This window comes from Oreochromis aureus, linkage group 3 (genome assembly GCF_013358895.1).
Source record: "Oreochromis aureus strain Israel breed Guangdong linkage group 3, ZZ_aureus, whole genome shotgun sequence".
Lineage (NCBI taxonomy): Eukaryota > Metazoa > Chordata > Actinopteri > Cichliformes > Cichlidae > Oreochromis > Oreochromis aureus.
In genome coordinates, this window is record NC_052944.1 from 24082888 (window position 1) to 24094878 (window position 11991).

General features: G+C 40.8%; 1 protein-coding gene across 2 annotated transcripts; it reads right to left on the bottom strand.

Annotated features, from left to right (window-relative positions):
* Positions 1 to 3140: 3140 nt before the first annotated feature.
* Positions 3141 to 6400, bottom strand: LOC116317043 (thialysine N-epsilon-acetyltransferase-like). 2 transcript variants are annotated; one of them, XM_039604811.1, is made up of 5 exons: positions 6336 to 6400; positions 4554 to 4637; positions 3681 to 3782; positions 3557 to 3597; positions 3141 to 3380 (listed from the first exon to the last, which is right to left on the bottom strand). In XM_039604811.1, exons 3-5 carry the CDS (start codon positions 3712 to 3714, stop codon positions 3213 to 3215), a joined length of 243 nt encoding a protein of 80 aa, XP_039460745.1. In that variant the 5' UTR covers positions 3715 to 3782; positions 4554 to 4637; positions 6336 to 6400; the 3' UTR covers positions 3141 to 3212. The 2 variants fall into 2 exon arrangements, with proteins under 2 accessions (XP_039460745.1, XP_039460739.1); XM_039604805.1 differs by having other exon boundaries at positions 6301 to 6398.
* Positions 6401 to 11991: the final 5591 nt, after the last annotated feature.

Consider the following 11991-nt stretch of genomic DNA (forward strand, 5'->3'; position numbering starts at 1 on the left):
AAGAAAAATCAGAGTTGTAGAAATAACGGGAAACTCAAGAGAGCCATGATATTATCTTCTTTACAAGTGTATGTAAACTTTTGACCACAAGTGTATATCTCTCTGGAAAAAGGTATAATGGGAGACAATGGGACAAAGACACAAGGCTGATACCTTTCGTTGTATTAATAGTGTCTTTTCTAAACACCATACAGTGCTTTATAATTCTCTGCTCTGAATGACTTCACATAATAAATAAAATTATTGTAAGAAATTTACTACCAGATGTGATCTTTACAGCTGAGTGATGTCTGAACTGTAATGATAACTCTAAAAAAAATAATTCATTCATAAATTTAGAATAAGGTTAAACATTTGGTGTGCGCACATCCTGTCGTCTGTTTAGTTACATATATACTCATTAATTTAGACTACACAAAGATTAATGAGCAGTGTTGGACAACTTACTTTGAAAAAGTAATTAATTATAGTTACTAGTTAGTTCTTCAAAAAAGAAAATCTAAAATCAGACAAATAAATCAGACAAATCAGACATAAAATCCGAGTAGAAAAAGTTATATTTTTTACTGTAACAACCACAAACATTTTTCTGGTCTCTCTCTCTCTCTCTCTCTCGCTGTCACTCCTAAAACTTCCCCCTCTTCCTAAACAATCAAATTTCATGTTGCCATATCATTTTTTGATTGGTCGACATAGTACAGTCTTCCACCAACATCAACGGGCTGTTTTTTGTTTTTTTGTTTTTTATTTCTTGGTCATAAGCAGAGAGTGCTTGCTAGCGCTGTCCTTAGATAGTAAACGTGACGAAATTATTCCGGAAAAAACGCCGCGTATATGTTGTTTATCATGACTCTGGTTTTACGTGGCCTATCAATACAATTTATAAACTGGTATATATCACCTTGTTGCTTTGTCTTTAAGTGGTCATCTGATTGGCTTACCACGACTACTTTATTCTTCCTCAGTCAAACAGCAGCACTCATGCAATTGTTTTGCCCCCTTAGCTCCAGGTGTTGTGCCTAAAAGTGATCGTCTGCCAGAAAGTGATTGCCGTCTGCGGGAGCGCGCGCAGCTGCTTAAAGCTGTAGCGTCCAGATTACTTACAGCTACTTCCGTGCAACTGATATAAGATGCGGTAAGCTGAAGACAGCTTCAACCGTCTGTTTGTTGAAAAATAGTAACGGACCGCGTTTTCTTGTTGGTAACAGTAACGGTGTTGTAATGAGAGGAATAGTAATTAGTTAGATTACTCGTTACTGAAAAAAGTAACACGGTTAGTAACACCGTTACTTGTAACACCATTATTCCCATCACTGTTAATGAGTTCAAAAGTTAGGGGTATAGAATTGTGAAACTGTCTTCATTATAATCTAAAACATTGTACAAATTTACATTTTTTAAAAAAGTGTTTAAATGTTTAAAACGATAAATCAATATAAAGAATATTAAGAAATTTGAGTTAACTGAAGAAGGATTTTTCCCTCCTTCTCTCTCCTTATTTTATTTAGAGTCTGTGGACAGCTGCTGAGAAGATGTCCCAACGAGCCGCTTCCAGAGCAAAGAGGCAGGAAGGAGATTCGCTCCTTCTCAAGTCAATAATAATCTTATATACTAGCAGATAAGGAAACATATGGCAACAGCAGGAGTTTCAGATGAGTTAGGGAATGAGACTCGCTCTCGTTTGGATTTCACAAGGATGTTAAACAAAATGCAGTCATTTGCAAAACATGCCATAAAACTATTGCTGCAAAAGATAGCAGTACCACAAATTTATTCCACCAGCTGAAAAATCATCCACTGCAAAATGAAACCTGTTTTAAGCTCTGCATGTCAACATCTCCCCACACACACCAAAGAAAATGTTAAATAAACCAGCTGTGATACCGGTGACTTTTCTTTGGTCAGATGTTTTTATAGTCACTGTCTAGACTTGTGTTTCTGTAATTTGTGGTCACATTTCATTTAACAATTTTTATATGTTATAAGCACAAAAGGGCACCTTTATAATTTGTTTATTTCGTTGCATGAATTATTGATTGATGTGCTTTTTGTTGGTATGATCTTTTGTTTGTTAAAAGGTCCAGTGTTAACCACAGAAAGAGACTTACTGTAACAATATTGTCATTTTTGAAAAACCTCTGTGTGCAACTGATCGCTAAAAAATGGTTAAAATTTCATTTCATTCAGATTTTTTGTATTCAAAGTAGAAAAAAATATTCAATGGTGGATTTGAATGAGGATACCAGTGCAATTTTAAGTACCATATTGTTGAAAATAAGATTTGTTTTTGGAGGTTATTTAAACATATCACAATATATATTGTGTATTTTGACATAGCCATAGATTTTCCTCATATCGCCCAGCCCTAACTGCAACCATAACTTGCATATATCTGCATCAAAAATACTGTCCCGGATTGTTCCAGTCCAGTTTAACACCTGAGTACAGCTCTATAAATGATTTTACTTATTTCAACTCATCATGTGCAATAAGCACTGATGATGTATAAAGCAACAGGACTGTCTTGTGTTGTTGATGCCATTCAGGTTCACACTTAAGTTTGATGTCTGGAAGGTTCTCAGTGGTGTTAAGTAACCCATCTAAATGTGTTAAACTTGAGGTAGTGAGCCTGTTTTGAAACTATAAAGACTGTAAAGTAGAGATATTTGTGTTACAATCCAGACCATAAAAGTAAAACGTTTTTCTGACAACTTTTTCCTGCAAGTACAGATAAGTAGAATTTTCAGTTAAGTACAATAATGAAGTATTAGTACTTTATTACTTCCCACCTCTAACAACCGCTAATTATGGAAAAAACTGTCTGAATTGTGTTTTTTATTGGTAACTCGACACAAAAACATACTCAGGAGAAATGTATAAAATTAGCTTTATTCTATGATGTTATACACATTATTATAAAAATCCTTCTCTCATGCCTGGAACATCAACTGCCTGAGAGCAAAAGTGTAACTGCAACTAAATTAGAAAACCAATTTTATGCCATTTATGTTTATATAAACATATTTGAACTATATTCATTTTAAAAGGCGTGCTGCACTGTGAGCCTATGAGCACAGACCTTTAGACAGCCTATGTAGTGGTAGCAGCTCAAGTTGTCAAGCTTTGGTAAGAGGCCACTGAGTGGTGCTCCATCCCTGGAGTGTGTGGGCTGACCTCATGGCTGCAAAGGTCACAAAGTCATGAGGGTTGTTTTAAAGTTGAGCCAGGTGCTTTAGTGTCTCCCCCTCGGAGCGCATGCAGTGGTAGCCTATGGTAGCAGTGACATCGAAGCAGCCCTGGCTGAGGTAAAAGTCCATCGATGGTTTGTTCCAGTTCAGGACGGTGAAGTTGAGCTGGTGGCAACCAGCAGCCAGACCCAGCTACAGGAGGGCAAAACCAAGAAGGAAGACAGGAATGACTGCCGAGCTGAGATGTAGCATGGAGGCTTCGTCTGCATGCTCCCTCTGAGACACTGTTCATCATTTTTTTGTGCAAATATTGAAAACAGGAAAATGCTCAAGGTTTATCTTCTACAGTGTTCACATGTTTCACTCACCTCTGCCACCTTGCTCATTAGTGCTTTACCAACACCTTTCCCTGAAAGACAGATCATGTGCATTACTTGAGATTTCCTGCAAATACAGTGATGATGTGACATCTTCTCAGAGGCTGTACTGTACCTCTGAACTCAGGCATCACATACAAGTCCTCCATATAAATGGCTCTGCCTACAAACGAGCTGTAGGAATAGATGTAAAGTGCATAGCCGATCTTTGTGTGCCCTGAAAGAAGAAAAATATCAGTTTGAGCTAGCTTACACTTTACGGTTAACAGCTTCAGTATTCATTAAATCTTCATATTTGTTTTGTTGTTCCTTCCCATTGAGTTAATGTTGATGAATATTTAGAACACTGATTATTAACAGCATAATGTTTTATTGTAAACACATAACTATGTAACATTTCCTTTATATCAGTGAAAATAATGATCGGATTTGTCGTGTTGCTTAAACTTAATGTGCAACAGCCTTTATAAATGTAACCTCACAAGAAGGTGACTGTTTACTATCTCTCTTATTGTCTTTCCCTGACGAACAACAAAGACTTCATGTTCCCTCTCAAACTTAGAGGCACACTTAGTGTCAGTGCACTGAAAATCACAAAATCTGTTTTACAGAGAACTGAATTTCTCAGTGGGACAAAATTTTTTACATGCTGATGTTTTATCCTAAACATACTTGCGCCGCAGCTCCTTTAGCTGTAATGCATAATTTACCATGAAAATATACCCTGGTCAACAAACTGGTTTAGTAACCCTGAAAATCCAAGCAAATCCTACTTCTTTCATTTTGTCCTGATTCTTCCTGTTTTGTTTTCCTTTTAGATCATTGCTGGCTAGGTACTTTTAGGAGTTTGTTAAAATTTTAGACAGCATAGGTTAATTTTAAAGTTTCTTCTATTTAACAATCACCCATCAGTTTTGAGTTTGTGTAAGTAACTGGGTAGTAGCTTGAAACAGTGTGTGTGAAAACTGTGTAAGATGATCTCGCTCACCTTCTTTTGTTCTGTGCTGCTCTGGCACCTCAGCGATGATGCCATGAAAGAAAGGGTTCTTGGAAAAGCCATCTTGCTCCAAGTCTGAAAAGAAATTACAGACAACTAAAGGTGGTAGATCTAATTTTTTTACTGACATTAAAGTTATACATTAAAGGATATTTTCAAAATGGGGACATTTAATTTATATTTTACATTGAGAACCTTTTACAGTTGTAGCTCTGACGGGTACTACCAAAACTGGTGTTTTGGAGAGAATAAAGAGGGCAAAGAAACTTGGTGGTGGAATAAAAAGTATGAAAAGAATTTCTGCTCTAATTCATCCCAAAGGTGTTCTGTTGGTTTAAGGTCAGGACTTCAGGACTGTGCAGGTCAGTCAAGTTCTTATGCTGGTGCCCAGTCAGTCACTTTGTTGTAATACCAAAAACAGCTGACAGTGGAATATGGGAATATGCTGAAATGTCATGACTGGATTTGTTGCACAGGTGGCATTCCATCACGGAACTATACTGCACTGAGCTCCTGAGAACAACCTGTTCTTCCACAAATGTTTGTAGAAGCAGTCTGGAAGTCTAGGTGCTTGATTTTATACACCAGTGACAATGGGAGTGATTTGAACACCTGAACTGAATGATTTGGATGAGTGAACTAATATTCTTTGGCAATACAGTGCACCTGTTGAGGTATAGAGATGACTAGGAGAAAGCAGTGGAGTTTTTAACCAGACTTATAAACCAGATATTACAAAATCCACATTACTACAAAATTAATGCACAATTCTGGGTATGTGATGTCATTGAATTTACTTTAGCAAAATGTATTATTTATGGTACTGTGCCAAAGTGTTGAGCCACCCTTCATTCCTTAGTATTTTAATTCCAAGGAGCAAAATTTTCTTCATTTTTTCTTTTCTAAATGGTCTTGAGCAATAGTTCCCCAAGCTTTCTGAAGGTCAGTCAAAATTTCTCTTTTACATTGGCTTCTCTTTCATAAATTTTCAGTCGAGTTCTTATATCTGGACATTTTCAGAGGAATTTTAGATTTTATTTTTACACTGAATCGTTCAAGCAAAAACAAAAAAGGCACCTGTCAGGGGGGCTCAGAGGCCAGTATGTGGATGTGGATCCAAGTGTAGATTCAAACTGATTCGAACTGTGGAATGCTTTGCCTCCATCTTTACATTGCCTTGATTGTATTTCCAAGGTCTTAAATAATCAGGCCCCATCTCACTTAATGATCTTGTAGTACCATATCACCCCATTAGAGCACTTCACTCTTGCACTACAGGCTTACTCGTTGTTCCTTAAGTATTTAAAAGTTGAATGGGACCAGTAGCGGTTTTTGATACGGGCGACACAGGCGGTTGCCCGGGGCGGCATCGTGGTGGGGGGCGGCATCACGGGCATCGGCAAAAAAAAAAAAAAAAAAAAAAAAAAAAAATTGCTTGTACTCATGCTGCCCTGACGTCATGCCAACACACACTGGGAATGGCATAGGCACTGATCGGTTTTCTATCGCCCATTTGCTGGGAGTAAGGCCGTCCTCCGTTTGCGAGGTACAATTTTCTTACAAATAAAACTATAATGACAAACATGAACAGCCGTGCTTATTTCTGAGACATGATTTTTTTTTAATGTGTTCATATTTAGACATTTATATGCTGAAACTGTAATGGTGAACCTGAGGTGATGGTCAGCAGAAGGCAAATATATATAAATATAAAACAATATTGAAGTAATGTCTTTACCCTCTGCAGCGTGTGGACGCTGTGCACACAATCACCTTATTCACTGTAGTAAACGTGCACCGCTAGCTCACGTGACTGACTGTCTCCATGGTTACATCGTATACAGTAGCGGTTTTAGATACGGGCGAGACGGGCGGTTGCCCGGGGCGGCATCGTGATGGGGGGCGGCATCACGGGCATCGGCAAAAAAAGAAAAAAAAAACGCTCGTACTCATGCTGCCCCTATGGCAGCCAGCGCATATTGGGAATGGCACAGGCATCCATCGGTTTTCTATCGCCCATTTGCTGGGAGTAAGGGCGCCCTCCGTTTGCGAGGTGCGCCTGCTGCTTGCGGCGCAGAGAGGAGAGGGCGGGGCGGCGGGGGATTCTCTGGCTGGCTGGAGCAGCATCTAATAACCAACTAGCAAAATAAAACAAAATAACAAACACGAAAACACCAGACATTATGATATAGACTTATAATTTGCACCGATGTTTTTTCAAAATTCTATACACGAAAAGTGAGCGCGAGAGCCCTCGGTGCGCCTGCGCGCTGCTGAAGTCAAAGTAAACTTTATTGTCATCTCCGCTACATACAGTCCAGTATATAGAGAGACAACCAGGCTCCAGTTACAGCAGTGCAAGTAAACAAACAATAAATATAAGAAGACATACACTTTAGGACTTGGGGTAAAGGGATCAATAACAATTTAAAATTTATAATTTACAGTGTGATGATTTAAAGTCACACAACCCGTCGAAAGGGGAGGAGCCCCGGCTGCTTCCAAGCAGAGCACATTTCATTAATAATGTTGTAAATCCAAGTCCATTATGTATTCATGATTCATGAATCCTGGGTTGTGCGAAATCCCAGAAATAAACCCTAGACAAAGCGAATCTGTGAACTAAGGTGCAGGTCTGTTAGGTTATGTTATGGCGATCCTCGGGTTGAGGGATGGGTGTTCATACTGGAGTGCAAAATTAAAACCAATGGAAGATGGACAAGAAAAGTTCAAAACCATCAGGTGCTCAGTTTAGAAAAAAGAGAAAAGAAGAGGAGGAGAAACGAGCAAAAGATACATGTAAGCAGATGTGTGATTGGATAATGGCAGGTCATCCTGAAATAATCAGAATCAGAATACTTTATTACTCGCTAAGGAAATAATGTGGGTTACAGTTGCTCCAAGAAGAAATGGTAAAAAAATTGCAACAGTAACAGACTAAACTTCAAACAATACATTATGTTACAGATTTTAATATTAATTAGTCATTGTCAATTGTTGATTTGTCCTGTTCTCATTGTATGACAAATTATGATGGCTGTTTGGTAGCCGTTTGCATACTATGCATAATCCCTCTCTCTTCATATGTGTGTGTGTGTGTGTGTGTGTGTGTGTGTGTGTGTGTGTGTGTGTGTGTGTGTGTGTTTCTCTGGTGAAATTCAGTATGGTTCCGACAACAGTTTTATTTTAATGTACAATCCTTAATATGTTTCTCTGTATATATTATTGTCGGGGCTACCTTATAATATAAAGTGCCTTGAGGTGATTGTTGTTGTGATTTGGTGCTATATAAATAAATTGAATTGAATTGAATTGATTCTTTTAAACAGTAGCTTACGACTCATTTATTTAGACTGGCTTTTAACTAGACTAACTAGCTATTTTACATTATTGTGAAGCACTTTGTGGTCCTTATCCTGTGAAGAGTGCTACATAAATAAATAAATAAAAGTGCATAGCAAATGTGGACTTAATATTCCTCAGATGACTTGGAGAATATCAAAATATCATTTAGGTAGACAAACACAAAAAAGGCATTACGAAGATCCAACTTAGTAAACACACTGGCACCATGTAGTGGTTTAAAAGGGGGGTAATTAATGGCAGAGGATACTGATTCTTGATCGTGTTCTCATTTAAACCTCTACAGTCAATACAAGGACGGAGGATCTTCTCCTTCTTTGCAACAAAGAAAAACTCTGCACCTACTGGGGAGGAAGAAGGACTAATGAGTCCAGCTGCAAGAGACTCATGGATATACTTCTCCATGGCCTCCCTCTCAAGCCTGGACAGGTTGTAAAGCCAGCTGGTAGGTAGCGTTGCTCCAGCAAGGAGGTTGATTCCGCAATCACAGGGCCTGCAGGGTGGTACTGACAGTGCTTTATGCTTACTGAAAACTTTCTGGAGATCGTGATACTCCTTAGGGACAGATCAGAGATGCAGTGGCAGGCCTCAATGGGTGACAGTTCTGAAGGTCCTAGGGGAAATGCTGAGGTGAAACAGTAAGCAAGACAGAAGACATTCCAGCTAGTGATATTTTGTGTGAGATCATTAGTAAATCATATGTTATTTTATGCCTGTAGTCAAGGTAGTTGAATTATGTTAACAGCTGTAGGACATATATTATCCTTTAGTCTAGATTGTGTGCTGTGTACGTAGTTTAGTTCCCATTATACTTTTGGGTTAAAAGAACATAATCATTTTGTAGTTCATTAGATAAGTGTGCATCACTCTGTACCCTTGATCTGCTGTGAATGTGTTACACTGTTTTCTTGACATGTTTTACTGCTGAATCATAAAAAGAAATGTTGTGTGCAGGAGACCTTGTGTCTAGGATAGGAGAGAGACCACATTCCATACCCCCACCTTCTTTAGAGCAGAAAGACAGGGAGCCAAGGTCAGGAGCCAGTCTCGCTAAGAATTAGAAAAACAGGTGAAGATGTAGCTTTTATGACTAGGTGGGGGCCACTAGAAGCTATAAGAGGCTGTGAAATCCGCCACCATTTTGAGACATGCTGTGACCCTCTTCAAGCATCTCTCCCCGTCCGGATGGTTCTCATGCTCTTAAGTGTTGAATTGTATGGAAATAAAGTATTGTTGATTGAGCATTTATACACCGAGTATTGTCCTTCCTTCAGCCCAAAGATTAAAAGAATTGGGAGATTTTAACAACTTGGTGCCTGGTGACCCGGATCTTTGGTGTGCTGAGGAGGTGCAGATTTGGCCTGTGGTGAGATCGTGGGGCGAGGCGAACAGAGAGGACCGGTCCAAACAGAAAGGTAAGCACAGCCTGTTGTATTATACCAAATGTGCATATTGGGCTTTCCAAATTAATCTGTTCGCTGAGTTACATGCATTTTCACATTAAATTTGTCGGTGTCTGGTTTTTGGCGCAAGATACTAACAACATAAGTTGAGGCTGAATTCCAGTGTGTCAGATGAACTGCTTCTAGCAAGATACTAATAATATACTACGTTGAGTCTAGTTGCAGCCCACGTTACCTTCCACATTTAACTTTGTCTAAGACTGGCTTCTGTAGCAATAAGATATTAGAATCTCTTTCGGTGATGCGGCCATAAGTTCAGTACATTGAATAGAGGTTTTGAAGCTGGTTTATGGTGACGGTTGAGCCCCCGTTGATGCGGCCATAAAATTAGTATAAAATTAAGGTTAAGCAGATGCTGGCTTACGGTGCGGTTGAGCGCCAGTAACGTGGCCGTAGGTTTTGGTTTATGATGCGGCCGTGTTCTGGTGATGCGGCCATAAGTGCAGCATGAGTGGTAGCTGGTTTCAGCACATTGAATAGAGGTTTGAAGGTGGTTTATGGTGCGGTTGTGCCTCGAGGGATGCGGCCATAAAATCAGTATGAAATAAAGGTAAAGCAGACGCTGATTTATGGTGCGGTTGTGCGCCAGGATTGCGGTCATAATCTCTGGTTTATGATGCTCCGGTGATGCGGCCATAAGTGCAGTGAAAGGGGTACCTGGCTTATGGTGCAGTTGTGCTTCGGAATAGTTCTAAAATTGAGCTCAGAGGTTTCTGTGCAAGTTTCCGCTGGTGAAAAGTGCTCTCTGTGTGTCTTACTGCTGGTGAAACGCGTTCTGCGTGTGTGTGTTAGACCTGCTCTGTGTGGTTTTGCTGGTGATACGCACGTGCTGTGTATTTCTGTGGGTGAGACGCGCTCTGGGTGTGTTTCTGTGTGTGAAGCATGAACACGGTGACAGGGACGGTTGATGTGTGAATAGGAGGACACTAGAGTAAAGACACATTTTAGGATCAAAGGTTGACGCCTAGTGTACCTGTGGAAATTAATTTTGCCCTGGGGTTGGCTCCCCCACCGTACGTTGGACGCGGCGTACGGACCAGCGGCGTCTGGAGGTCGAGGCTTATCACCTGAGAGCTGAGGGCCCTCAAACGATAACAGAATAACACTGGAACGGCCGTGTAATCACGGGTTCACATTTATTCTGGACTAGAACAAGACACATTTTGCGATCAAAGGTTGAGTTCTATATTAGTCAAAGATAAAAAGTTTGAAAGTCCTCGATTCAGTGGTTGAAATTGTTGTGTGCCTGTCCCCTGACGAGTGTGTGAAATTAAATAAAGAGGGCATTTGGAGCTGCATAGAGATAGACGGGCATAATTGGGCTTAGTACTCTGCGGTGTAGTTATAAAAAAAAAAAAGAAAAAAAAGGAGAAAGGAGAGAGAGAGTGTAAGAAGTGTGTAGCGGTGTGAACATGTCGGGTCTTAAATCTGACATAGAAAAAGGAGAAATGCAGGGCGAGTGGAAAACTTTTGAGAAACAGAGAGAGGAGTTGCTGAGGGCGCTGAGGGTCATGCGACCTGGGAATGCGTCAGAGAAAAAATCAGAGGTTGCAGCTGTGGCGACAAAGATCAAAGAGTTGTGTGATAGAGAAGGAGTGAGAGGAGAATTACGAGGTTCATTGGCAAAAGTGCTTCTGGGAGTAGCACAGAAGCGGCAGGAGAAAGAGCAGGAGATTAGTGAACAGATAGAGGAGGCCTCAGCTTGGGGGAGGTGGAGGCTAAAAAAACAGTTGCAGGAAGTGCAGGAGGAGAGAGCCCGCGTAACGAGGTGGGCAGTGACATGCCAGGGGGTGGAGCATTGGATGAGGGAGCGAAAGGAGGAGCCTGATAAGCTGATGCTGCCGGCTTCCCCGGTGAAGTCATCGCTCACTAGCTCCCCCCCTCCCTATCAGGCCCCCGCCCCCCTCTATCCTGTGCTGAGAGTAGAGCAGGGCTGTCTCTCTGGTGGGGATGGCCAAGTGTTAGAGGTTACAGGCGGCTATGTAGATTGTGAAATATCTAAAGAGCCCAAACAGCCAACTCCAACACAGAAAAGTGGAATAATAAAGCAAAATTCTACTTTTGTCGGTGAGGAGGGAGCCTGCAGCGGAGCACAAGGCCCGCCCATGAAGCAGTCACCTCAGCAGGAAGAGAGTGAAGAAGATAGGGCTGTGCGGCTGGTTGAAACAGTTATATCAACTTTAGAGCAACGATATCAAATTTCTGATGATGAGTTAGGGTGTGGAGTAGTTGTTGCACCACAAGTAGGGAAAGGTGAGGTGTGCGGCCCTTATGAGGACGCATACGAGGGATGGTTATCCGGCACCCTTGATGATAACATTCAAGTGGGTGGCTGTGGGAAGCAGAGTCCTGAAGCAGGGCCAGAGCTAGGAGGGGCCTTTCACAATAGGGTAGCTAGAGAAAAAGCAGGAAAAGGCAGAATAGTCAGGCCCAAACCCAGAAACATACCACACCCCATGGTGCGTCGGAGTCAGGAAGATAAGGACAATCTTGATTTAGTTGGTGAGTTCCCCCTGGTGGTGACCACTGGGGGTCAAATGAAATACAAGCCATACGGAGTGGGAGATGTTAATGCATTGACAGAATTATTACCTCCCATTACA